Consider the following 24110-nt stretch of genomic DNA (forward strand, 5'->3'; position numbering starts at 1 on the left):
GGGAAGTCCAGAGTATTTTTCTCTGCCCTTAGCTTCAGCCCTGCTGCAGGCTGTGGAGGGAAGGAGGAGGAGGCTTGGCAGGTGCTGGACATGCTTCCATGGGCTCTGGTCTGCAGGGGCTGGGGCTCCACAGGAACCATAGGGGGACAAGCTCTGCTCTGCACTCCTAATCAGGGAGACAAAGCTTTGGAGGGTGCCACTAAGCATGATCTCTGCCCTGAGTGGCTGGGTGAGGAAGGCATCCCAGCCAGGCTGAGATGGGAGCACCACATCTAGACACCCTGTCCTGGGCCTTCTAGGTATCCTGGCAGGGGGACACTGTCCCACCCTACAGAAAAGCAGCCCAGGAATCCTGCACCAGTCTAGCTCTTAAAAAAGGATGCCTAGGGAAGTCACCGGGGAGGGAGGGGAAAACATTGCCCCCATAGCCAGGCCCCAGGTGGCCCAGGGCCCCTGGCAGGAACTGGCTAGGAAGAGTTGCTGGCATATCTAAGAAGGCTTCAGGTCTGTGCTGCTTGGAAGGACAAGAGAAAGACATGGAGAGAGGAAGAGAGGCTCAGGATAGAGGGGGGCAGGGGGAAGAGTGGCCAGCTGCGGGGCCTCTCTGAAGCTGGTTCTACTTCAAGTGTTCCTCCAGCACCAGCTCATTGGAAACGCCAGCGCCAGAGCTGGGAGACCCTTTCTAGCCGGTGGGAGGCAGGCCCAGAGAGGGGAGGGGACTTGCCCAGGCCACACAGCTAGGGGGTGGGAGGCAGGCCCAGACTGGGGAGGGGACTTGCCCCAGGAGCACAGCCCGGTCCTGCTTTGGCAGGACCTCCAGCAACCCAGAGCCCTCTCTTAGGGTCAAGTACTCAATGGGGTAGGGGTGGCCGGAAGAGCATGTAGAAGAGGAAGGACCCGGGCAGTGACAGCTGGGGAGGGGGTGGTGTCTAGATTTCCCTCCCCTTTCAGGGCTAGCGCCGCCCCCCACCCCTCAACCTGCTCCTACTCACTGCCGGTGGATGAAGAGGAGCGGCGCTGCCCGCAGCCAGGGCCAGCGCCCTCAAGGGGCAGAGGCGGGGCCGGTGGCAGCGAACTCGCGGCCTCGGGCAGGGGCGGCGGTGGCGGCGGGGGCGGCGGTGGCAGCTCCCTGGACGCCTTGGGGTCCGCGGCACAGCCGTTAGGCACGTGGTTCCCTGGGAGCAGCGCCGCCTGCGGGGGAGCAGAGGGGCCTTCGAGTGAGCCGCGGACGGCAGGGCCAAGGCGCGGGCAGCCGGCGGGCGCGGGCTGGCAGGCACGCACCTCCTCGCTGTGCGCCATGCCTGGACGTGCGGCCAGCGTCTCGCCCGGGCAGCGGCCCAGCTGCCGGTAGTAGTCCCCCGTGCTGGGCTGCTTGCTGAAGGCGCGGGGCTTGCGGCCGGAGTCCTGCCTCCGCAGCCGGTCGTGGCCGTCGCAGGAGCTTGGCTGCAGGAAGACAGTGACCGGTGGGGCTCGGGCACCTGCCGGGTAGGCGCCCCCCACGCCTCCCCACCCAGCCGTTCACCTCCTGGGGGGACTCGCGGCCAGCGGCCGTCGAGGGGTGCAGCAGCCGTCTTCCTACATCCCCTGTTCTCAGGGCGGGCACGGGGAGAGGGTCATGGGGGTGTCGGTGGAAGGGCAGGCTCCGCCCGCCTTACAGGGAGGGGTTCTGGGCACCGGCCAAGGGGCACAGGGGCCCCCACTGAGGCCAGAAGGGGCGGGCCCAGGGGCGGGGTGGCCCAGCCCCGACGCCAGGGGGAGCTGGAGAAGGGGCACCTCCCGGTTTAGCCCTCACTAGGCCCTTGGCCGCACCCCGCTCTCGGCTGTCAGACGGACTGCGGGTCCCCAGGGCTCCGCGGAGCCCAGTCTTTCGGGGTCCCGGCCGGAGGGAGCCCCCTCCAGAGCCTGTGCTCTCCGAGGCTCCGGCTTGTCCCGGACCCCGGTTGCCCATCCGGGGGCTGCTCCTACCTGCCACGGTGCTGGTGGCCCCCGCTGTGCACCTGGCGGCGGGGGTGGCAGGACCCGACACCTGCGTTACCTGATACTTCCTCTCAGGTTACAGCCGCCCGCACACGGCCAGCCTATGGGCTCCGACGGCCTGACATCACCCGGGGCCCGCCAATCCCAGGCCGAACCCCCCAGCCGTGGCGGATACCACGGGGGTGCCAACTACCTTGCCACACCTGGCCGCAGCTCTGCACCCGCCCCAGGCCAGATGTGACCCCGCCCCCTGCGCCTCTCCCTAAGCTGGGAGCTGAGCCCCCACCTTCATCCTGGGCAGAGGGGGCCTCTCATATTTGGCCCCCGGCTCCGGGTCGCGTCCCCCTGCTTCCCCTCCTGCATCTGGAAACCATCCCCATCCGAAAGCGACACCGACACCCGCGCTCAAGCCTCAGGTTTCAGGGGCCGTAAGGCGGGGTCGGGTGACAGCGTGGCTTCCCGCCCCGTCGCAGCTGCCCCCAAATAGGCCCAGCTCAGTGAGGGAGAGTGAGGCGGCCCGGCCAAACGCTGAGTGACGGAGTGGGGGCTGTCCCCTGCCCCACTCTCCAGCCCCTGCGTCCCTGAGGTGGCCTCAGACCCTTCACCCCGCCCGACCTGGCTCACGTTGCAGGAAACGCGACACCGCAGGATTTGTTTTCTGGGCCAGCCCGCCCGCTCCGCGCCCCCTGCAGCCCAGAGGCTCGGACGCCACGACCCTGCTCCCGCCCTCGGTCAGGCACCCGCGCGGGGGGCGCCGCGGCCACACAAAGAGCCCTTTGTGGAGTGTCCGGGTCCCGGCCCTGGAGCCTGCGGCCCAGCACGCACACAGCCGGGAGGGACACACACAGCCGGGAGGGGCGCACCAGCCGGGAGGGGGCTCACAGCCGGGAGGGGCACACACAGCCGGGAGGGGCGCACTGAGCCGGGAGGGAGGCACACACCCGGGACGGGCTCACACGGCCAGGAGGGGACCACGCAGACCTGGCACTTGGGCTCACCGGTGGAGAGGGGACACTGGCTGGGCCACCTGTCCTGTGGCTTTGGGCGGGGCCCACAGGCTGGGCTGGGAGCTCAGCGATTCCAGGGCCCCTGCAGCCCTAGCTGGCCGGCCCCCTCTGCCTCCCAGAGATGAAAGGGGAAGCTACTGTGGGAGCTTGGTCTAAGGTAGCATGAAGAGGGCAGCCACTGGAACTGGCCTGCAGGTTTGGTGTCCCTCCCATGCCTCCCTTGCCCAGTGGCCTTGTGACCTGGGTCACCTTGTATAAACTGGCCCTGGGATGGCTTGCCTTGGGCTTAAGAGAGAAATGCAAGGTCCCAGGCTCCAGCAGGACCCCAGAGCGCTGCCACACCACATCTGGCCACCTGTGACCTCAGGCTGTCCCCTCACCTCTCAGGCCATCCTTGCTCTATTCCTGTGGCCAGAATGCCAGTGTTCCCCAGGTCACCCTGCCCAAGATTCCCAGAATTGCTCAGACCAGACCTCTGCCCCCACTCCTGCTCCAGAGCCTCAGCCAGGGGCCTGCAGCCCCCAGACATCCCTAGGTGCCTCACACTCCACCTGCCTGCCCTGGCCTCATCCTCTCCACACAGGCTCTGCTTCCCTCCAGGGCTCCCAGCTCAGGCCTGGCCCTTTCCCCCAGGATCTCGAGCCCTAAACTGGAACTAGCCACAGCTTCACTTCCTCCCAGCCCCCACTGCCGGTGGGCACCCAGCCCTGCTAGTGCCTGCTCACCTTCCCCCCACACTCCTTCCAGCCCTCACCTCCACAGCCATGCCACTGGCACCTTCCACCTGGCAGCCACCTCCCTTGGGTAACACTCTCTGACAGCCTGGGGCTGTGGGGGTGGTGGGGGCATGCTTGGGGAGGGGCAGTCTCCATGAATTCTCTGTCAACTTCATGACAACCCAGCCACTCTGTGCAAGAGGTGGCACAGGCCCAGTTCCTGGTGAGGCACAGCTGTCTGGACCTGCGTCCTTCACTCCCCGGCTCCCATGGAGGGCGGTGACCTGCTCTTACTCTCCTCCCAGTCCAGTGTCCACCCCTGACCCCTCATGGGACTCGCCAGGAGCTTTGACTCTTGAACATGCCATGGACCTAGGGCCCCCCACCCTATGCCCACTAGTGAGGCCAGGCCTTTGGCCTCACTGGCCCCCATCGGCCTAGTCCCCCTGCCGGGAGGCAGGCAGGGGGTGAGGGCTCACTACCTCCTTCTTGAGGGCCTCCGTCTGCACGTGGCGGAGTTTGTTCTTCGTCTGCATGTAGATGTCAGCTGCCTGTGGTCCCACAGGAGGCTTGGGAGCTGGGTAGCCAGGTGGGGGTGGGGGCAGTTGGGTGCCTGGGGGCGGGGGTGGCGGGGGAAAGCTGGGTGGGGGTGGTGGGGGTGTGGGCTTCCCAATCATGCCCTGAGGCAGGCCCAGCTCCGGGTTCAGCATGTCCATGTAGCTCTGTATGTCTGCAGCTCTAGCGCTGGAAAGCTCTGGGGAGGCAGAAGAAAGGGCCAGATTTGGGAGCTTGCGGACAGGCTGTTCCCCAAGACAGACTCTCCGCCACCTGGAAACAACTTGCCGAGGGCCACAGTGGGCTCCAGGGCACCACTTGGTACACTTGCTGTGGCCCCTGGCGGTGCTGGGCCTCCTCTCCCTGGCCCTGCCCTGCCCCAGTCCAGCACTTATTGGGGGAAGATCAGGCACCCTGGTTTGGAGGGGAAGCACCGAGGCTTTGGTGTGTCTAGAGGGCAGGGTCACCTGGAAGGGAAGGGTCTACTCCTTGGGAGTACGGATGGCCACATCTAGTCTTTGCAGGGCACCCCTCCCGGGGCTGGAGGCCACCATCTGGCGGCGTAAACCAGGCATTGCAAGTGGACAGACGCCCATGCTCAGGGCATGGTCAGGGTGTGTGTATACACATGCCTGCAGTCTGCTGAGGCGACTGTGCATTTGTGTGTGTTTGAGTGTGTATGCATTTGTGCACGTGCTTCTTTGTACTGATGAATTTGTGTGCATTGCCCTATGGACATGGTTGTGTGTGTGTGTGCATATCTGTAGTATGGAAATAGAGCATTGTGTGCTTGTGTATAAGATGGGTGTGTGCAGATATTAGCATGGCTCTGTGTGTGTGTTCATATTTGTAGGCTGTATGTACACATGTACAAGCGTGTGCTTTTGTGTGTGAGTAGCTGAGAATAATGAATGGTGGGCGGCACATGTGGATTTTGTGTGTGGGGAGAGTACATGTGGATGTACACCTGTGTTTGTGATGAGCACACACACACATGAGTGACATCTGTTTCTCAGCAGAAGGGGTGTCTCCTCCCCATGTTTAAGAGCAAGCGATGAGGGTAGTCTCTGACATTGGCTATGGCAGGGTGGCCCAAGGCCAACCCTCACAGCCCAGTGGTCTGGCTTCAGTCTGCTCTCCCTCCCCCTCTTCCTCCTTGGGCACACTCACCGCGTGGAGGGTGCTGGCCCTTGATGCTGGAGTGGCTGGAGGAGCAGGAGTCATAGTTGGAGAGGGTGCTGGTGGGCGAGCTGAGGTCAAAGTTCAGTGGCTGGACTGACACCGTGGTGTTGGGTGAGGACATGCCTGAATCCAGCTGCTTCGCCTCCAGCTCTGCGGATGGATCCCGGGAGAGCACGCGGTGCTCCACACTCTGAAGGGGAGGCAGAGAAGCCATGAAGGCAAGTGCTCCCCAAGATGTGTTGCTCTCCAGGCTAGGGTCCCACTCAGCCACGCCTTCACTGTGGGATCTCGGTCAAGCCACACCCCTCTCCGGGGTCTCTTCTGCATCACTGGAGGGTCTCTCAGGTTCCTCCAAGTTAAGATTCAAGCCCAGCCCCGCCAGGCAGCAGGACCCAGGTTCCTGGGAAACTCCCTCGCCTGGCTCCTCCCTGATTAGGAGGGTGGAGAGATCGACGAGGAAGGGGCCTTGAGCTGCACCCCAAGGGGAGAACTGCCAGGAGATCGGCCTTCTCCCTTAAGGATCAGAGGCTCCATGGGGAGGCGCACAGCACAGGCCCATCCCTAGTTATCCGGCTGACAAGCTAGCGCTCCTTGCCGGACCTGGGACTTGGGGCAGACTCCCAACACCAGCCCGGCCTATCTCCTGATGGGGCCCTTGGGGTAAGAGTGGGGCCTGGGTAGCCAGCTGAGCAGTGATGGGCAGCCAGAGCTCAGGCTGCCAGGCCTGCCATTCCCCCGCCCTGCTGGGTCTGTGCCTCTGACCACAGGCCTGTCCCCTCCCGGTGCAGAGGGGGATGGGGTGGGGGCCCTGCTTACATTGCCCATGCTGCCCCTGCTGCCGGCAAGCCCGCTTGCTCCGCTGCCTCCTACCCAGGCGTACTCCTCCTTGCTCCGTGCCCCCTCCCTGCCTAAGAAGTGTCACAGGCCCCCTGGGAGAGAGAGGCAGGCCTGGCACCAGGTAACGGCTCGGCGGCTGCGCTCATTGGCCCCGTAATTAGGGGCTCTGTGGGAGTGTTTGCCTTTTCTGGGCCAGCATCTTCTGTGGCTTGGATCTGTCACTGCCGAAGCTGGGCCTGCTTGGGTGAGAGAACCAGGGCACACCCCCCCCACCCATTCCAGGGGACCAGGCCCAGCTGCCTACCCCAGGAGTCAGGGGAGCTATAGGAGGTGGCTTGGGCAGCACCCAAAGGCGCTCTTTACCTGGCCAACAGCAGTGGGTGCTGAGGGCACCAAGCCCTGACCCCTGTGGGCAGCAGATAAGAGGCTGAGCCACAGCAGGTGTACTGCATCTGCCCTGAGTCACCCAGCTCTGCAGTCTGGGACAGTGGCTTCAAACTTCCCCTCCCCTACTTACTAGCTGTGTCATTTTGGGTGAGTCACCTATGCTTTTTGTGCCTAAGTTTCTTCATCTGCAAATGGTGATAACAGCACTACTTGCCCTGCTGAGCTCCAGGACATGGCACCCAGTAAATGACATATAGTCAACTATTTTTTTAGATGGAGTTTCATTCTTGTTGCCCAGGCTGGAGTGTGGTGGTGCGGTCTCGGCTCACTGCAACCTCCACCTCCCAGGTTCAAGCAATTCTCCTGCCTCAGCCTCCTAAGTAGTTGGAATTACAGGTGCCCACCACCACACCCAGCTAATTTTTGTATTTTTAGTAGAGATGGGGTTTCATCATGTTGACCAGGCTGGCCTCGAACCCTGACCTCAGGTGATCCACCCACCTCAGCTTCCTAAAGTGCAGGCATGAGCCACCATGCCTGGCCTGTCAACTTTTTTTTTGAGATGGAATCTTGCTCTGTCACCAGGCTGGAGTGCAGTGGCGCAATCCCAAAGTGCTGGGATTACAGGCGTGAGCCGCCGTGCCTGGCCTAAGCCACCGCACCCAACCAACTATATATATATATATATATATATATATATATATATATATATATATATATATATTTTTTTTTTTTTTTGAGATGGAGTCTTGCTCTGTGGCCCAGGCTGAAGTGCAGTGGCGCGATCTTGGCTCACTGCAAGCTCCGCCTCCCAGGTTCACGCTGTTCTCCTGCCTCAGCCTCCTGAGTAGCTGGTACTACAGGCGCCTGCCGCCTCGCCCGGCTACTTTTTTGTATTTTTTAGTAGAGACGGGGTTTCACTGTGTTAGCCAGGATGGTCTCGATCTCCTGACCTCGTGATCCACCCGTTTCGGCCTCCCAAAGTGCTGGGATTACAGGCTTGAGCCACCGCGCCCGGCCTATATTTTTTAATGTACTGTGAAGAGTAACTGAGATTACACCTTTAAGGCACTCGGCAGGGTACCTGCCTAAGTCAGAATCCAATGAGTGGTGTTTGCTGTCCTATGACCACTAGCAGTTGCATCCAGAGAGGCCCTCAGGTGCCCTGGGCCCTAGTGCCACCCCACGGTCCCTCAACAGAGTCACAGACTCTCTTAGCTAAGGGATACCCACCATTGATGCAGCAAAGCCCTTCCCAGTGTCCATCCTGGCTTATATACCCTAGTGACAGGGTGCTCACTACCTGCTGGGCCACTCATTCTCTTCCGGAGACTCTTTCTGGGGCGGAATTTCATTCTCAGGCCCGCCTGCAGCCTCTGGCCTTTGGGCCTTGCTATGTTCTGCAGCCCCCAGAGCCAGGACCATCCCCCTGTGCTGGCAGGGAGGGCAGATGCACCGACGGTGCTCAGGGCACAGACCACTGCCTTCTTCCCTCCGGGCCTCATTTCACAGACCCTCCATGGCCAGGCTGCCCCATGGAGTTAGTTCACATCCTTTTGGGGTTGGCTGCGAGGCCCACTCTCCTCCCTGCCTGTTGCCTCAAAGCAGGCATTGTACCAGCTGGTGCAGAGCCCTGCACTTGGAGACATCCACAGCTGAGTTCAAGTCCCAGCCGGTCACTTCATGGCTGTCTCACCATAATAACATAATTTAAAAAGAGTAGCATGGGTTTCCAGCTATGAACCAGCCGTGAAGTCAGCAAATGTACAGTGCAGGGGCTGAGAGGTGGCTCCTGGCCAGGCCATCAAGGCAGGTTCTCCACTCTACCGCTTACTGGTAATGTGATCTTGGTGCCCTGCAGACTCAGTTTATCCATATGTGGAACGGGACACTTACACTGTCTTCTGCAGAGGTGGCTGTGAGTTATACCCAAGCTAATGTCTATGGGTGGGTGAATGAGCCTAACTGTTCCCAATGGGGCCTGTCTTGTGATTTCTCCAGCCTTACCCCTTGGGGTGACCCTGTTCTTCCCTGTCCTCTTTCTGTTAACCTTTGTGCCTCTAATCCCTCAGTCCCCAGTAGGCAGTGGTTCTGGGCTGAGAGGTCGTGTGGGGTAGTGGGCTTCCCGTCCCTGAACCGCAGCTTCCTCCTTGGTAAAAAGGGGTGACGACACCCACCACTGGGGTGGAGGGGCGAGAAGAGAGAATGCTACAGGAGCAGCGCAGGGATCGTACCAGGTTCTCCACAGTGCGCAGGTAGCGGGTGCAGTGGCTGTGGCCGTTGAAGTCCGACAGGTCGGCGGCCGTGTACCCGTCGCGGTCGCGGACGTCCAGCTCTGCGCCATTTACTACCAGGATCTGGCAGCACTGCGGGGGCACGCATTGAGGACCCGGCCCCGGCCAGGAGCTGGGACCCCCACACCCGGGCAGGGCCATGCCGAGAGCGCGGTGCCAGCAGAGGGCGCGCGCCCCAATCCCGGGCCCGCGCTGACCTCTAGCTCCCCGTTCTCGGCGGCGTCGTGCAGTGGGGTCCCGCCCCACAGGTCAGCCGAGATCTCCCCGCCGTGCAGCAGCAGCCAGCTGAGCACCTTGGTGTGGCCGCGGCTCGCCGCGAAGTGCATGGCGGTGGCGCCGTCTTTGTCCTGCTCCGACAGGCTCACGTCGGTGCAGCTCACCTGGGCAGGAAGGGCGGGGAGAGAGGGGCGGGGGCTGGGCGCCAGGCCCCTGCGGGCCCCGCCCCCTACCCCTCCCGGTCCCGTCCCCGTTCCCCCGCCCCACCCTGATGGCCCCACCCCCTCCACGCCCCGCCCTGCCGGCTCCGTCCCGCCTCCCCTCTCCCACCGCCCGGGCCCAGAGCTCACCAACCACACGATGACCGGGCTGTGGCCCATCTGCGCCGCGGCGTGCAGCGGGGTCATGCCGTCGAGGGCGCGCGCGTGCGGGTCTGCGCCGCATTCCTGCACCAGGTACTGCGTCACCTCCAGGTGGCCCTCCTGGCACGCCAGGTACAGGGGCGTGGCACCGTTCTTGGTTTGGGCATTCACTCCCCTGAGGAGACACAGTGCCCACGTTGGGCCTTCAGCGCCTCACCTCTTCGAGGCCTCCTTACGCCCCCCGCCCCCTCCCGGGGAGCCCTGAACGTCAGGGAGAGTGGGTGGGAGAGGGCCCTGTCACCGGCCCGCTGCCGCCCCTGGGGCTTCCCCTGGACTTAGTCCTGAGCCACCCTCCCTCAGAGGGGCCTGAGAGCGTCCGACCCAGCACTGCCCTGCCCTCAGTCCCACTTTTTTTTTTTTTTTTTTTTTTTGAGACGGAGTCTCGCTCTGTCGCCCAGGCTGGAGTGCAGTGGCCGGGTCTCAGCTCACTGCAAGCTCCGCCTCCCAGGTTCACGCCATTCTCCTGCCTCAGCCTCCGGAGTAGCTGGGACTACAGGCGCCCGCCACCTCGCCCGGCTAGTTTTTTGTATTTTTAGTAGAGACGGGGTTTCACCATGTTAGCCAGGATGGTCTCGATCTCCTGACCTTGTGATCCGCCCGTCTCGGCCTCCCAAAGTGCTGGGATTACAGGCTTGAGCCACCGCGCCCGGCCTTTTTTTTTTTTTTTGAGATGAAATCTAGCTCTGTTGCCCAGGCTGGAGTGCAGTGGCTTGATCTTGGCTCACTGCAACCTCTGCCTCCCGAGTTCAAGCAATTCTTCTGCCTCAGCCTCCTAAGTAGCGGGGATTACAGGCATGCGCCACCACGCCTGGCTAATTTTTTGTATTTTTAGTAGAGAGGGGGTTTCACCATGTTGACCAGGCTGATCTCGAACTCCTGGCCTCGTGATCCACCCACCTCAGCCTCCCAAAGTGCTGGGATTACAGGCGTGAGCCACTACACCCAGCCTCAGTCCCACTTTTTAACCGATGTCTACAAAGATGTGGTGAGCTGTCCTCTCCACCCCTCTCACCCACTGTCACCATGAGTCCCCACACCTGCTGTGTCTGACCTCTATCCCTTTCACCGTGTGCCCCCTCCATCTGGAATGCCCTTCCATCCTCCTCCCTCTTGAAGACTCAGTCCCCATCCCTCCTCCATGAGGGCCACCCTGATTTATTTCCCCTTTGCTGGCCTCCGCCCCACACTGCCCAGGGCTGCTATGAGCATGACCTGTCATGCTTGGTTGACCATAACTGATTTTGACCTTTGCCTCCCCCAGAAGACTGAGTTCCCAGAGGGCAGGGTGGTAAGGGTTACCAGAAGAAATGCAGTTCATCCAGTTTCAATCTGAATTTCAGATAAACAGATAATGCTTTAGTATTCTATATCCCAAATATTGCATGGGACATACTTGTACTGAAATACAGCTTGTTTATCTAAGATTCAAAGCTAGTCAAATGTCCTGGGTTTTGTTATTGCTGTTTTTGTTAATCTGGCAGCCCGCGAGATGTCCACTATGTACTGAATGTTTCCGCTGTGCTAGCTCTGGGCTGTGCTAGCTCTGGGCTGTGCTAGCTCTGGGCTCTGCTAGCTCTGGGCTGTGCTAGCTCTGGGCTGTGCTAGCTCTGGGCTCTGCTAGCTCTGGGCTCTGCTAGCTCTGGGCTGTGCTAGCTCTGGGCTCTGCTAGCTCTGGGCTCTGCTAGCTCTGGGCTATGGCACTAGCAGGCAGGTTCTTCTTTTTTTATTTTTATTTTTGAGACTGAGTCTTGCTCTGTCATCCAGGCTGGAATGCAATGGCTCAATCTCAGCTCACTGCAACCTCTGCCTCCCAGGTTCAAGCCATTATTCTGCCTCAGACTCCCAAGCATCTGGGACTACAGGCATGTGCCACCACGCCTGGCTAATTTTTGTATTTTTAGTAGAAACCCAGTTTCGCCATCTTGGCCAGGCTGGACTCAAACTCCTGACCTCAAGTGAACCACCTGCCTTGGCCTCCCAAAGTGCTGGGATTGCAGGTGGGAGCCACCGCACCCGGCCCAGGTTATTCTTAAGTCCTATTGTCATTCTTATTTCGTGGGGGGTAGTTGAGGCTAGGGCCATGTCTTGCCATGGTTAGTAAAGTACCCAGTGAATGCCATATTGTTATTTATTTATTTATTTATTTATTTTGAGACAGGGTCTTGCTCTGTTGCCCAGGCTAGAGTGCAGTGGCACAATCTTGGCTCACTGCAGCCTCCATCTCCTGGGTTCAAGTTATTCTTCTGCCTCAGCCTCCTGAGTAGCTGGGACTACAGGCATGTGCCACCAAGCCCAGTTAATTTTTGTATTTTTAGTAGAGATGAGGTCTTTCCCAGGCTGGTCTCGAACTCCTGAGCTCAAGTGATTCGCCTGTCTCGGCCTCCCAAAGTGCTGGGATTACAGGCATGAGCCACCGCGTCCAGCCATCAACTATTTTTATTAATTTACTGTGACCATCAACTGAGATTACACCGGTAAGGCACCTAGCAGGGGACCTGCCAGAATCAGAATTCAATCAATGGTACAGCTGCAGCTGGGGAGGCTCACAGGTGGGGCTGGAGGGCCCCGGACTCTGTGCCATCACCCATAGTCCCACAACAGAGGCACAGACTCAGCTGTCTCCTCGGCCACACAGCTGGTAAGTGGCATTTGAACACCCATCTGTCTGTGTGATGCAGAGCCTGGCTGGCAATATGGGCATGCAGGGAGTGAAGAGATGGAACGTGTCTCAGGGGCTTCTCCTGGGGCCTAGCTTTCGGCTGTCACTGTCCTTGTTCTCCCAGCCTAGAGGGGGCCTAACGGGACCAGGAAAGCTGTCCTGGCCGCTGGGCTGCTGGATGTGAACAGCCCAGGGTGCAGTTACCACCAAAAGACACTAGGTGGAGCCACAACCTACCCCCAGACCCAGGAGAAGTTCCAGGTTGGGGGCCTCTTGGGTTCCAATTCACCTTTTGTGCCCAGCAGGCCAATTCTTCACAGGACTTCACATCCTGCCCATCTACCTCCCCCAGTCTATCACCGCCCAGATCAACCACATGCTCCACCCCGCATCCATCCCTTGCTCAACCATCCAACTACCCATCCACTTGTTGCCTGCCCATCAACGTGTACCAGGCCACCCCCCTTTGCCCTCCACCCTCTTGTTCCCAACACGACTTAGCCCCTCTTCTGACCCCTGTCACGTGTGCCCTTTCCCTCCCTCTCACACACATCCTGAGACCCTCCCAGCTGGCATCTCCCTGTCCCTAAAGCCCTGGTTCTCTGTCCACTTCCCTGACTCCTGAGACCCCCAAGGCTGTCTGCAGCCCCCATGGACCCTCACTCACTGATTTCTCCCCCGTCCCTACTCCCTAGACACAGGGCTGCCATTTGCTGGGGCTGATGCTGGGCCTGGCACTTCATGATGGTGCGGGGAGCAGGTAGCATGCCTGGTGATCCAGAGAGGGTCCCGTCGACACAGATGAGGCAGACAGAAGACCCAGCTACGTATCTATGTTCAGAAACATGCTGGCTCGTGGCTGCCGGCCTCCACACCCCAGTGCCAGCATCACCCCCACGCACACTCACATGCTGGTGCATCAGGACAGGCTGATTAATATTTCATGACCAACACTCAGCGGCCTAAATTATTCACCCCGTAACCAAGGCACAGTGAGTACCGGGGTCTTGGGGATTGGGGGCCGGTGGGGGCCCACTGGGTTCTTTCTGTAGAGGCCCACAGTGGTGTGCACAGCTGCGGGGGGCCAGACCTGCAGTGAGCTCTGCTCTCCCAGCACCCCCGACTTGGCAGAGATCCATGACCCAGGGGTGCCCAGCCAGCCGGAGAAGGTCTGAGAAGCTGGCACCAAGCAGGATCTGAGCAGCAGGGGGCAGTGGTACCCACAGCCTCCTGCAGGGCTGCTGGCTGGCAATCCCAGCCCAAGTTCCTGGCACAGAATGAGCCCTCAGTAAGTGCTGGAGCTCATCACCATTCTTATTAGTATTTGCATCTGCACTCATGCGCCCCATTATGGAGTCAGAGCCTCCAGCTTGGAATACCCCAGAACCTGGGGCAGATGTGCTGATGGGCTGGGTGGGAGGGGGTCCTGGCTCAACATCCCCTTCCACCTTGGCCTGAGGGCAAGAAGAACAATGGGCATTCTCACAGTCACTGGGGAGTATTACAAAGATATGGATGAGCATAAGGACCCAAATGAAATTCCCATCACACACCTGGAATCCAAGCACCTTGGGAGGCCAAAGCAGGAGGACTGCCTGAGCCTAGGAGTTCGAGACCAGCCTGGGCAACATAGAGAGACCTCCATCTCTACAAACAAAACAAAAATTAGCCAGGTGTGTTGGTGAACAGCTGTAGTCCCAGCCGCTCAGGAGGCTGAAGAGGGAGGATGACTTGAGTCCAGGAAGTTGAGGCTGCAGTGAACTATGATCACACCACTGCACTCCAGCCTGGGTGTCAGAGCATGACCCTGTCTCTAAAATAAATAAATAAATAAGAACAGAAACAAAATTCCCATCACTGGAGAGAGGAATTAATAAAAGTAATAATAGTAAATAATAATAATAATAGTGATAGCAGCCACCATTTACTGAATGATTACTCTATCTCAAGCACTGTGATGAGTACAACACACACATTCTCTCAGCTGGTCCTTGTAACAACCCTACAGGACAGGTGTTAGCATTGTTCTCCTGGTACAGATGAAGAAACTGAGGCACAGAGAGCTAAGATCACTCTATGAGAAAGAGGCAGAGCCCCGATTTGAGGCTGTGTCTGATGCAGAGCCTGCTTCCGACTCCAAATGTGCCACGTCTGCACTCCTTCTGCTCTTGGTAGGTCTGTCCCGCTGCCTCCCTCCCTTCCACCGCACAGACCACTGCCTTTCCCCGCAGACCTCACTGCTGGGAACTCAGGAACACTCTGCCAGCTACTGGGGCACAGTCCTACAGGAGGACCTGCAGGGAGGGCCCTGGCTTCGCTAAAGGAGGACCTGGCTCGAGTCCTGTGCCTTTGAGCTGTGCGACAATCTTGCTTCTTGTCTCTTTGTGTTCCCAAACCCATCCATGAAATGGGGGCAAAAGTCGTCATCCTGACCTTGTGCGGAGCGCCTGAGAAGTGCTTGCAGAGCCCTGAGCACGGGCCTGGTGCCTGGCGCACAGCCATTGCTGAACTTTATGATCCTTCCCTGTGCCTGGGAGGACCAGCCACCAGGAGGGCCCATGACTAGCCTCGCGTGTCCAGGTCCTGCCAAGTACGGGCCAGGCTGGGCATCATTTCTGCTGTGGGGAACACTACCTAGAGGGGAGCGGAGGGTCTTGGGGGAGACCTCTGCCTCCCAGACCCCTGCCAGCTCTAGCCCCGACCACGGTGACAGCTGCAGAAAAGTGCTCCCAGACCAAGCGCTTGCTCTTTGCCCTGGCTTTGACCCAAACACTCTTTGTAGGTCAGAGGCTCCCTGGTGATGATCATATAAATCATGATTTGTTTTCTTTCTCCTGGGAACAAAGATGCTATGGATGAACTGTAACTATTCATCAAGTCACCTCTGATTACACAAAAGAAACATGGGTCGCCCGCGCGGGCTGTGGGAATCTCCGGCAGAGACTGGTGCCAGCTGACTGCCAACGCCGCCACACGGAGTGAGCTGCCCATGGAGCCAGACTCAGACTGAAGAATGATTCCTGCGTCCCTCCCCACTGCCAGTAATGCCTCCCCAGAGGGAGGCCAGGAAGACGCTGTCCCTCCGAGATCGGTCCAGTTGCGGCCTATGACTGCTTTGAATTGAAATTCACCGAGCCTTTGGTGGCTCTACGGCTCTTGGCGTCCTCCAGTCACACTTCCTGGCCTATGTTAAAAGATTCCCGGCCGTGCCGGGCCCGGTGGCTCAAGCCTGTAATCCCAGCACTTTGGGAGGCCGAGACGGGCGGATCACGAGGTCGGGAGATCGAGACCATCCTGGCTAACACGGTGAAACCCCGTCTCTACTAAAAAAATACAAAAAACTAGCCGGGCGAGGTGGTGGGCGCCTGTAGTCCCAGCTACTCAGGAGGCTGAGGCAGGAGAATGGCGTGAACCCGGGAGGCGGAGCTTGCAGTGAGCTGAGATCCGGCCACTGCACTCCAGCCTGGGCGACAGGTGGCTCACGCCTGTAATCCCAGCACTTTGGGAGGCCGAGGCGGGCGGATCACAAGGTCAGGAGATCGAGACCACAGTGAAACCCCGTCTCTACTAAAAATACAAAAAATTAGCCGGGCGCGGTGGCGGGCGCCTGTAGTCCCAGCTATTCAGGAGGCTGAGGCAGGAGAACGGCGTGAACCCAGGAGGCGGAGCTTGCAGTGAGCCGAGATCGCGTCACTGCACTCCAACCTGGGCGACAGCGTGAGACTCCGTCTCAAAAAAAAAAAAAAAAAAAGATTCCCGGCGGGGCCCGGTGGCTCACGCCTGTAATCTCAGCACCTTGGGAGGCCAAGGCAGGTGGGTCACAAGGTCAGGAGATCGAGACCATCCTGGCTAACACAGTGAAACCCCGTCTCTACTAAAAAATACAAAAAATTAGCCAGGCGTGGTGGCGGGCGCCTGTAGTCCCAGCTGCTTGGGAGGCTGAGGCAGGAGAATGGTGTGAACCCGGGAAGCAGAGCTTGCAGTGAGCCAGGATCATACCACTGCACTCCAGCCTGGGTGACAGAGTGAGACTCCGTCTCAAAAAAAAAAAAAAAAAAAAGAGTCCCAAGTCGGCCTGGTCCAGGGAGGAAATGCAGCCCTGATTTGAGTAGGGTTCTACGCCCCAGCCTATCAGCTAGCATGGAAGAGTTCCAGAAGCCTAAAGTTACCTGCAACTCTCCCAGCCTCCCAGCTCTTCCTCCTGGCCCATAATTAGGCCAAATTTGATCCCACCGGAGGCCTCTACACGTCCCTACATCACTGCCAGTTCCGTCATGGCAGGGCTGCGAGGCCGACCCTCTTTTCATTAGGGTCTCAGCTCTCCTCTCCTCAAAGACACCTGGCTTCCCTGACCCCTCAACTTAAAGAACCATCCCCTTCACTTCCTACCAAACTGCCCATCTCCCTATATAGCACTTGTCACTCCTGAATTATCTTGTTCTCCTATTCCTCAGACCCATACACACGTGGACAGTAGAATGTGTGGCTGACGTGATGACGGGCCGGGCAGTTGGGTGCACCCAGTTGCTGTTTGTTGAATGAATAAATGTGAGAAGGGACATCCAGGCCAGGAGTAGGGGATGTGTCTTCACTCATGGCCTCAGCCTGGTAGGGCAGGTTAGGTCCACTTGCCAGACAGGCTCGGGAATGGCCAGAGGGGAGTTTTGTCTAGGGTCACATGCAATGAGCTGTAGGCAGAGCGGACAAGTCCCTGGGATTCCACACCCCACTCATTCAGCAGACGTTTACTGGAGTCAGGCTCTGGGCATACAGAGCCGGGAAGACAAAGCCCCTGGCCTCATCAGTCAGGGAGAGATGGGATGAAAACACACATCTGTCTGTGTGATGCAGGGCCTGGCCGGAAATCCGGGCATGCAGGGAGTGAAGAGACGGAATGTGGCTCAGGGGCTTCCCTAGGGACTAGCTTTCGGCTGTCACACAGGATGCACACAGAATGCAAAGCCAAGCAACCACAGGGCGGCCGGGAGGCCGGGTGCAGTGGCTCACACCTGTAATCCCAACACTTTGGGAGGCCGAGGCAGGCGGATCACCTGAGTTCAGGAGTTCGAGACCAGCCTGGTCAACGTGGTGAAACCCCATCTCTACTAACAATACAAAAATTAGCTGGGCATGGTGCCACACACCTATAATCCTGGCTACTTGGGAGGCTAAGGCAGGAGAATCACTTGAACCTGGGAGGTGGAGGTTGCAGTGAACCACGCCACTGCACTCCAGCCTGGGCGACAGAGTGAGGCTCAAGTCTCAAAAAAAAGGGCAGCAGGGAACAAGGCCAGCGGAAGAGTGAGTGGGCATCGTGGGCATGGGTGATAATTTCAGCGAGGCTCAAGGTTGGCCTTGCTGAGGTGGGGTCTGAGCAAAGACTTGGAGGAGGGCAGGGAGCAGGCGGGGATCAGCCTCTGTGAAGGCAGGGGCGCTGGCCTGTTGGAGGGGACCACAGCCCGGAGGAGGGATGGCCTCTGGGCCATTATAAGGAAGTGAGCAGCCTTCCCTGTCAGTGGCCAGAAGCCTGTGATGGGACTTACTCTTTTTTTTTTTTTTGAAACAGAGTCTTGCTCTGTTGCTCAGGCTGAAATGCAGTGGCGCAATTTCGGCTCACTGCAACCTCTACCTCCCAGGTTCAAGTGATTCTCATGCCTCAGCCTTCCAAGTAGCTGGGACTACAGGTGGGAGCCACCACACCCGGCCAACTTTTTTCCCCACTGAGATGGAGTCTTGCTCCGTCGCCCAGGCTGAGTGCAGTGGCGCGATCTTGGTTCACTGCAACCTCCACCTTCTGGGTTCAAGCAATTCTCCTGCCTCAGCCTCCCAAGTAGCTGGGATTACAGACGCCTACCACCATGCCCAGCTAATTTTTGTATTTTTTGGTAGATAGGGGGTTTCACCATATTGGCTAGGCCGGTCAAATTCCTGACCTCGGGATCCACCCGCCTCAGCTTCCCAAAGTGCTAGGATTACAGGCATGGGCCACCACACCCGGCTGGGACTTGCATTGTCTTTTCTTTTCTTTCTTTCTTTTTTTTTTTTTTTTTAATTTTCTTTTTTTTTTTTTTTTTTTTTGAGACGGAGTCTCGCTCTGTCACCCAGGCTGGAGTGCAGTGGCCGGATCTCAGCTCACTGCAAGCTCTGCCTCCCGGGTTCACGCCATTCTCCTGCCTCAGCCTCCCGAGTAGCTGGGACTACAGGCGCCTGCCACCTCGCCCGGCTAAGTTTTTGTATTTTTAGTAGAGACGGGGTTTCACTGTGTTACCCAGGATGGTCTCGATCTCCTGACCTCGGGATCCGCCCGTCTCGGCCTCCCAAAGTGCTGGGATTACAGGCTTGAGCCACCGCGCCCGGCCTCTTTTTTTTTTTTTTTGAGATGGAGTCTCGCTCTGTTGCCCAGGCTGTGCAGTGGTGCGATCTCGGCTCACTGCAAGCTCTGCCTCCCAGGTTCACGCCATTCTCCTGCCTCAGCCTCTTGAGCAGCTGGGACTACAGGCACCCACCACCACGCCTGGCTAATTTTTTGTATTTTTTAGTAGAGACGGGTTTTCACCATGTTAGCCAGGATGGTCTCGATCCGCCTTCCAGGTTCCAGCGATTCCCCTGCTTCAGCCTCCGGAGTAGCTGGGACTATAGGCACGTGCCACCACACCCAGCTAATTTTTGTATTTTTTTTTTTTTTTTTGAGACGGAGTCTTGCTCTGTCGCCCGGGCTGGGGTGCAGTGGCCGGATCTCAGCTCACTGCAAGCTCCACCTCCCGGGTTTATGCCATTCTCCTGCCTCAGCCTCCCGAGTAGCTGGGACTACAGGCGCCCGCTACCTCGCCTGGCTAGTTTTTTGTATTTTTTAGTAGAGATGGGGTTTCACCGTGTTAGCCAGGATAGTCTCGATCTCCTGACCTCATGATCCACCCATCTCGGCTTCCCAAAGTGCTGGGATTACAGGCTTGAGCCACCGCGCCCGGCCTAATTTTTGTATTTTTTAGTAGAGACGGGGTTTCTCCATATTGGCCAGGCTGGTCTTGAACTCCTGACCTCGTGTTCTGTCTGTTTCAGCCTCCCAAAGTGCTGGGATTACAGGTGTGAGCCACCGCACCCAGCAGGACTTGTGTTTTCAAAGGCTGCGGGTGGAGATGGACGGGCGAAAGCCCGGGCCTTTTAGGCTTACTGGCTCCCCTTTTAGGCTCCCCTTTTCCCTTCCTTAGTGCACAGCCTCACAGAGCCTGGCTGCTCCCATGGCCCATCTGAACCCAAGAGATTCAGGTAGCCCCCACGTGGGGCAGAAAGGGAGTTTCTCAGAAGCCCTGGAACGCCCCAGCAGTGCGCTGCTTACAGAGCCCCAGGGCCCAAGGCTCAGCTCTCCCCCTTGGAAGGGTAGGGCAGGCACACTAGCCCTGGTTAGACAACAGCTGGGACCAGGAGCTGCTGGTGGAGACATGAGATGGTCTCCTGCTGTGAGGGGCTTCTCCGGACTCCACCAGGTCCTTCCTTTCTCAGAGCCTCCACCTGGGTCAGGAGGTCAAGGACGGCAGCCACCTCCTCAGTGTGGACACAGGCCCCGCCCCCACACCCTGCTACCGGCTGAACTGACAGACACCGTGGGTAGAGCTGGGGCTGGTGATTAAAAAGGAACGAGCCCTCACGGCCTGTGCCAGAGTCAGGGGCCTAGTGCAGAAAAGGACCACCCCAGGCAGAGCCTCCAGCCTTCTAAGGGGGAGAGTTGAGCCCTGGGCCCTGGGGCTGTCTAAGCTGAGAGCTGCTGGGGCTTCCTAAGAAACCCCCTTTCTGTCCCAGGTCGGGGCTTCCTGAACCCCTGGGCCGTGGGAGCAGCTAGGCTCTGTGAAGCTTTGCACAAAGGAAGGGAAAAGGGGAAGTCTCCAGTGGACTTGAAAGGCCCTGAGTGATTAGGACCTGGACCAGGAGTGGGAGAGAGACCCAGAGAGGAGGTACAGCCAGCTCAAGGCCACACAGCAAGCCAGGGGTGACCACAGCTGGTGGATCAGCCTCTCTAAAACACCATTTCTGTACCTGTCAGCTCCACGAGGTAGGGACACTTGTCTGGTTCACCAGCATATCACTGGCATTTCGAATATTGCCTGGCACATAGAAGATGCTCAATAAGCCTTAGTTGAATGAGTCCATCTGTAAAATGGGCTGACTGCAGAGCTACTGCTAGGGGTGGTTGTGTGGCTCAGATGACACGGGGTGTTGCCAGACTCCTAGAAGATACTCAGCACCAGGTTCTTTTTCTTTTCTTTCCTTCCTTTCTTCCTTTCTTTCGTTCATTCCTTTTTTTTTTTTTTTAACCAGAGTCTTGCTCTGTTGCCCAGGCTGGAGTGCAATAGCATGATCTGGGCTCATTGCAACCTCCGCCTCCCTGGTTCAAGCGATCCTCCTGCCTCAGCCTTCCAAGTAGCTGGGATTACAGGCATGTGCCACCTATACAGGCATAGTCTGGCCACACGCCCAGCTGATTTTTGTATTTTTGGTAGAGACGGGGTTTCACCATGTTGGTCAGGCTGGTCTTGAACTCTTGACCTCAGGTGATCCACCCGCCTCAGCCTCCCAATGTGCTGGGCTTACAGGCGTAAGCCACCGTACCCAGCCCCAGGTACTTTCCAATCCCACTCCAGTCTAGTCTGGTTGGGGTAGGGGAGGCTTTGGGGGAAGGAGACACCTGCTGAAGTTGATAAAATCTCTGGGCTAACTGGTTTTCCCGCTTGCTGTGACTGGCAGCACCCAGGAGCCCAGGGGAAGATCCTGGAGCCTCCTCACTGCCCAGCCTGGAAGCTCAAGCCTCAGGGTCCCAGCTGAGCCCAGGCTCCCCGACACCCACAGCCCCGCCCAGCTGCTCAGGCCCTGGGGCAGCCAGAAGCAGGTGTGAGGGGGTCAGAGTAAGCTCCTGGGCTCCAGGACCCTCCTGGGAGGGTGGCCACCAGCCTTGGGGACACCTGCTCTTCGCCCCTCCTCACTCTGCCCTGATTGGGGGTCTGGACCCTCAATCCGCCCCTTCATCAGCCACTGGAGCTCCTGCCAGGAGGGTCAACCCTCCCAACTCAATCTCCCCGAGACCCAGGGCCTGGGACTTGCCCAGCCCAGCTCCTGCCAGCCCCATGTCTCCCAACTGAGAGATCCCTTTTCTTTTTCTTTTTTTTTTTCCCTCGAGATGGAGTTTCACTCTTGTTGCCCGGGCTGGAGTGCAATGGCACGATCTTGGCTCACTGCAACCTCCATCTGCCAGGTTCAAGCGATTCTCCTGCCTCAGCCTCCTGAGTAGCTGGGATTACAGGCATGTGCCACCACGCCCGGCTAATTTTGTATGAGAGATCCCTTTTCTACAAGGGCCCAGAGGGAGGGTCCCATGTGGCAGCAGCCCCTGAGGTCACTGGGACAAGTCCTCTGCTTCTGGGAAGACTTGGCCCCATGAACGGGATAGACAGGGAGGTGTGGGGGATGTGCAGGGCATTCCTTCTATTATAACACCCCAAGGTGTAGCCCTGGAATTAGCTGAGCTTTCCCGAGGCTGTCCAGCCTTCCAGCCCCTCTGCAGTGTGTCACTTCCATTTCCCATGGTCACCCACAGCCTCCCTGGGCAGGATCGAGTTTCCCACCAGCAGGTCCGGGAGCCCTTCCTCCCTCAGCACTCACCTACACGCCATCGAGAGAGCTGAGCCTTGTGAATAATTCACAGCCATTCACAGCAGGCCGCAGAGGCTCGCAAGAGCATGAAGCTGGGCCACCTGGGTCCCTTGATTGCGCCCTGTGGCCTGGGGCAGCTCAAGCCTCTGCCCTCCCCAGCTCCCAGCCCTCATATCCACAGCCTTCGTGAGCAGGAATCCCTACTCCCAAGGTAGGAGGTTAAGTGGGTACACCAGCCCCCAACCCCAGTTCCCAGCTGCCCCTCCTGCATGAGCCCAGCCTGGCAACCACACAAAGACACCTTCTTATCAGCCGAGTCACACGCCGCTGTGGGAAATGGAGCCCAAGCCCTCTGTCCACCTCCCTGAGATTCATGGTGACTCCTGGGGGGCTGGCGGCTCATCAGTCCAGGCCATCTGGCCACTGGGTCAGCACCAGCGCCCAATCACACGCAGCAGCTGGCATGGTCTGGAAGGGGATCAGGGTACCCCAGCCCCGGAGCCCTGGAGGGCGTTCCACAGCATAGCCAGTCTTCCTAACACCTGGGATCCCAGCCCACGGAGGGATCGTGGCTCATCCTAGACCTGGCTTCTCAGTGAGGAAGGCTCGGACTGGCGGTCCTCACCAGCGCTTGCAGAAGGCGGGCTCAGCGTCTTCCAGTTCACACTTGGGCCTTATTGGTCCCGCCATCAGGGGTACCTGCTGCTCTCAAGACCTGTCCTTCTCCTCTGCTTGAAGTGAGGGGGTGGGACAGGTGCATCAGAATCACCGCTGTGAGGATGGGGACATGTCCCAGGTGTGGCTCCTAGGCCCCAACCTGGAGAGTCTAACTCAGGAATCTGGGACAGCCTCCAAGAGGTGCTGACAGGAGCCAGTTGGAACCCTCTACTCAAGGGTCCCTGGGGCCCTCCTGCTCTAAATCCCACTGACTTTGACATGATCCAAACCCTAGTTTGTTTGGAAGCAGTGAATTCATACCAAAGCGGCCACCAAGAAGGCCTGGCAGGGCTGGTTGTGAAGTGCCCCCTCCCCGGGGCAGCACCTGTTGGGTCTCCCACTGACCAAACCATGGAGCCCCTTCTTAGTAAGGATGGAACCAGGCCCAGCTCCCCTGTCCTGGGCCAAGGGGACCACTGGAGCCCGGCCTGGTGGGTGCTAGGGCTACCCTACATCCACGCCAGTGTGCCTGGGCCCAAGAGGCTGCAGCTGCTGTAGCCACCTTGCCACATGGTCATATGGCCAGAACTGGCCTTCAGCCTGCTCCCTGGTGGCCAGGGGCCCTGCAGGTACACCCAGAAACTGACCAGTGGTGGGGACAGGCCAGACCCTCTCACCTCGTAGCTGCTGTCGTCCTGAGGCTGGGTCCACATTCACATTTACATCTCAGGCTCCCACTTAGACTAACGAGGGTTAACCGTCATAGCACCCCATTCCCCATTCAGACCCCTGTGGCATCGGGCACCCTACCCTCTCAGACAGGGCCTGTGCAGCTTTCCCCAGGATGCCTGCCTCTCCAGGTGCACCTAAGACCTGAGTCCCTCCCTCCCTCCCCCAGACTCACACGTGTCCCCTGCTCTGTACGACCCCCCACCCCACCCGGGGGAGCTCCCAGCCCACTCCCCAGGAGGTTTAGGAGCCCCATGCTTCCCTTGATAGTGGGAATGGGCTGAGGGGCCACAGGAGATAACAAGTTGCTCTCTGGATGGCCTCCAGCCAGGGGTTCTGGGGCCAGGAGGTGGGGTGGGGGTCTGGGAGGGGCCTTTCTCCTTTAACTGCTTGAGTAACTGATGGGGTTCCCTTTCCGCCTGTTTGACTAGGGCCTAGGAGGCGCTCCTGCCCTTGCTGCTCCCCACTCCGTCCTGAACAGTCTTGCAAATGAACACAGCCTAAGCTAGAGAGAGCCTCTGCTGCAGAAGCAGCCCAAGGGGAACAGGTGACCTTGGCCTGCGTGCCCAGCCTCCCAGGCCCAGCTGCGTGCGGCTGGGCAGCTGAGGATGCTGGGAGCACCTGCTTGCAGGGCTCTGGGGACAGCCCCAAAAGGGGTTTTCCAGGAGGGGAAAATTTCATGTTGAGTGGAAGCCATTTCTCTGGCCTGGCCCTCTGGCCCCAGGATGGCCACTGGAGGGATCCTTGTCCTGGAGTGTCAGAGAGGCGTGGAAAATCCCAGGCATCCCCCAAAGCCCTGGCCCAGCCCACCCAGAGTACCCCTTAAGAGG

General features: G+C 58.9%; 1 protein-coding gene and 1 long non-coding RNA gene across 22 annotated transcripts in view; one reads left to right on the plus strand and one right to left on the minus strand.

Annotated features, from left to right (window-relative positions):
* Positions 1 to 24110, minus strand: part of ESPN (espin) — a 38959-nt gene that overhangs the window by 11158 nt on the left and 3691 nt on the right. For 10 of the 21 annotated variants that reach the window (XM_074021702.1, XM_074021699.1, XM_065530382.1 and 7 more), the window contains exons 3-8: positions 9153 to 9708; positions 8896 to 9027; positions 5426 to 5627; positions 4183 to 4454; positions 1282 to 1443; positions 993 to 1191 (exon numbers count right to left, since the gene is read on the minus strand). In XM_074021702.1, the coding sequence (XP_073877803.1) occupies positions 993 to 1191; positions 1282 to 1443; positions 4183 to 4454; positions 5426 to 5627; positions 8896 to 9027; positions 9153 to 9708 (1523 nt within the window). Of the gene's footprint in view, positions 1 to 992; positions 1444 to 1965; positions 2051 to 4182; positions 4455 to 5425; positions 5628 to 6253; positions 6348 to 8895; positions 9028 to 9152; positions 9709 to 24110 lie in introns of those variants that run through there. The other 11 variants (XM_065530393.1, XM_045381545.2, XM_045381541.2 and 8 more) reach the window with 4 other exon arrangements.
* On the plus strand, positions 14261 to 15637 carry LOC135968835 (uncharacterized). The gene is made up of 2 exons (XR_010583809.2): positions 14261 to 14423; positions 15099 to 15637. It is a non-coding gene; the product is annotated as an uncharacterized lncRNA (long non-coding RNA).

Source organism: Macaca fascicularis, chromosome 1, assembly GCF_037993035.2.
Source record: "Macaca fascicularis isolate 582-1 chromosome 1, T2T-MFA8v1.1".
NCBI lineage: Eukaryota > Metazoa > Chordata > Mammalia > Primates > Cercopithecidae > Macaca > Macaca fascicularis.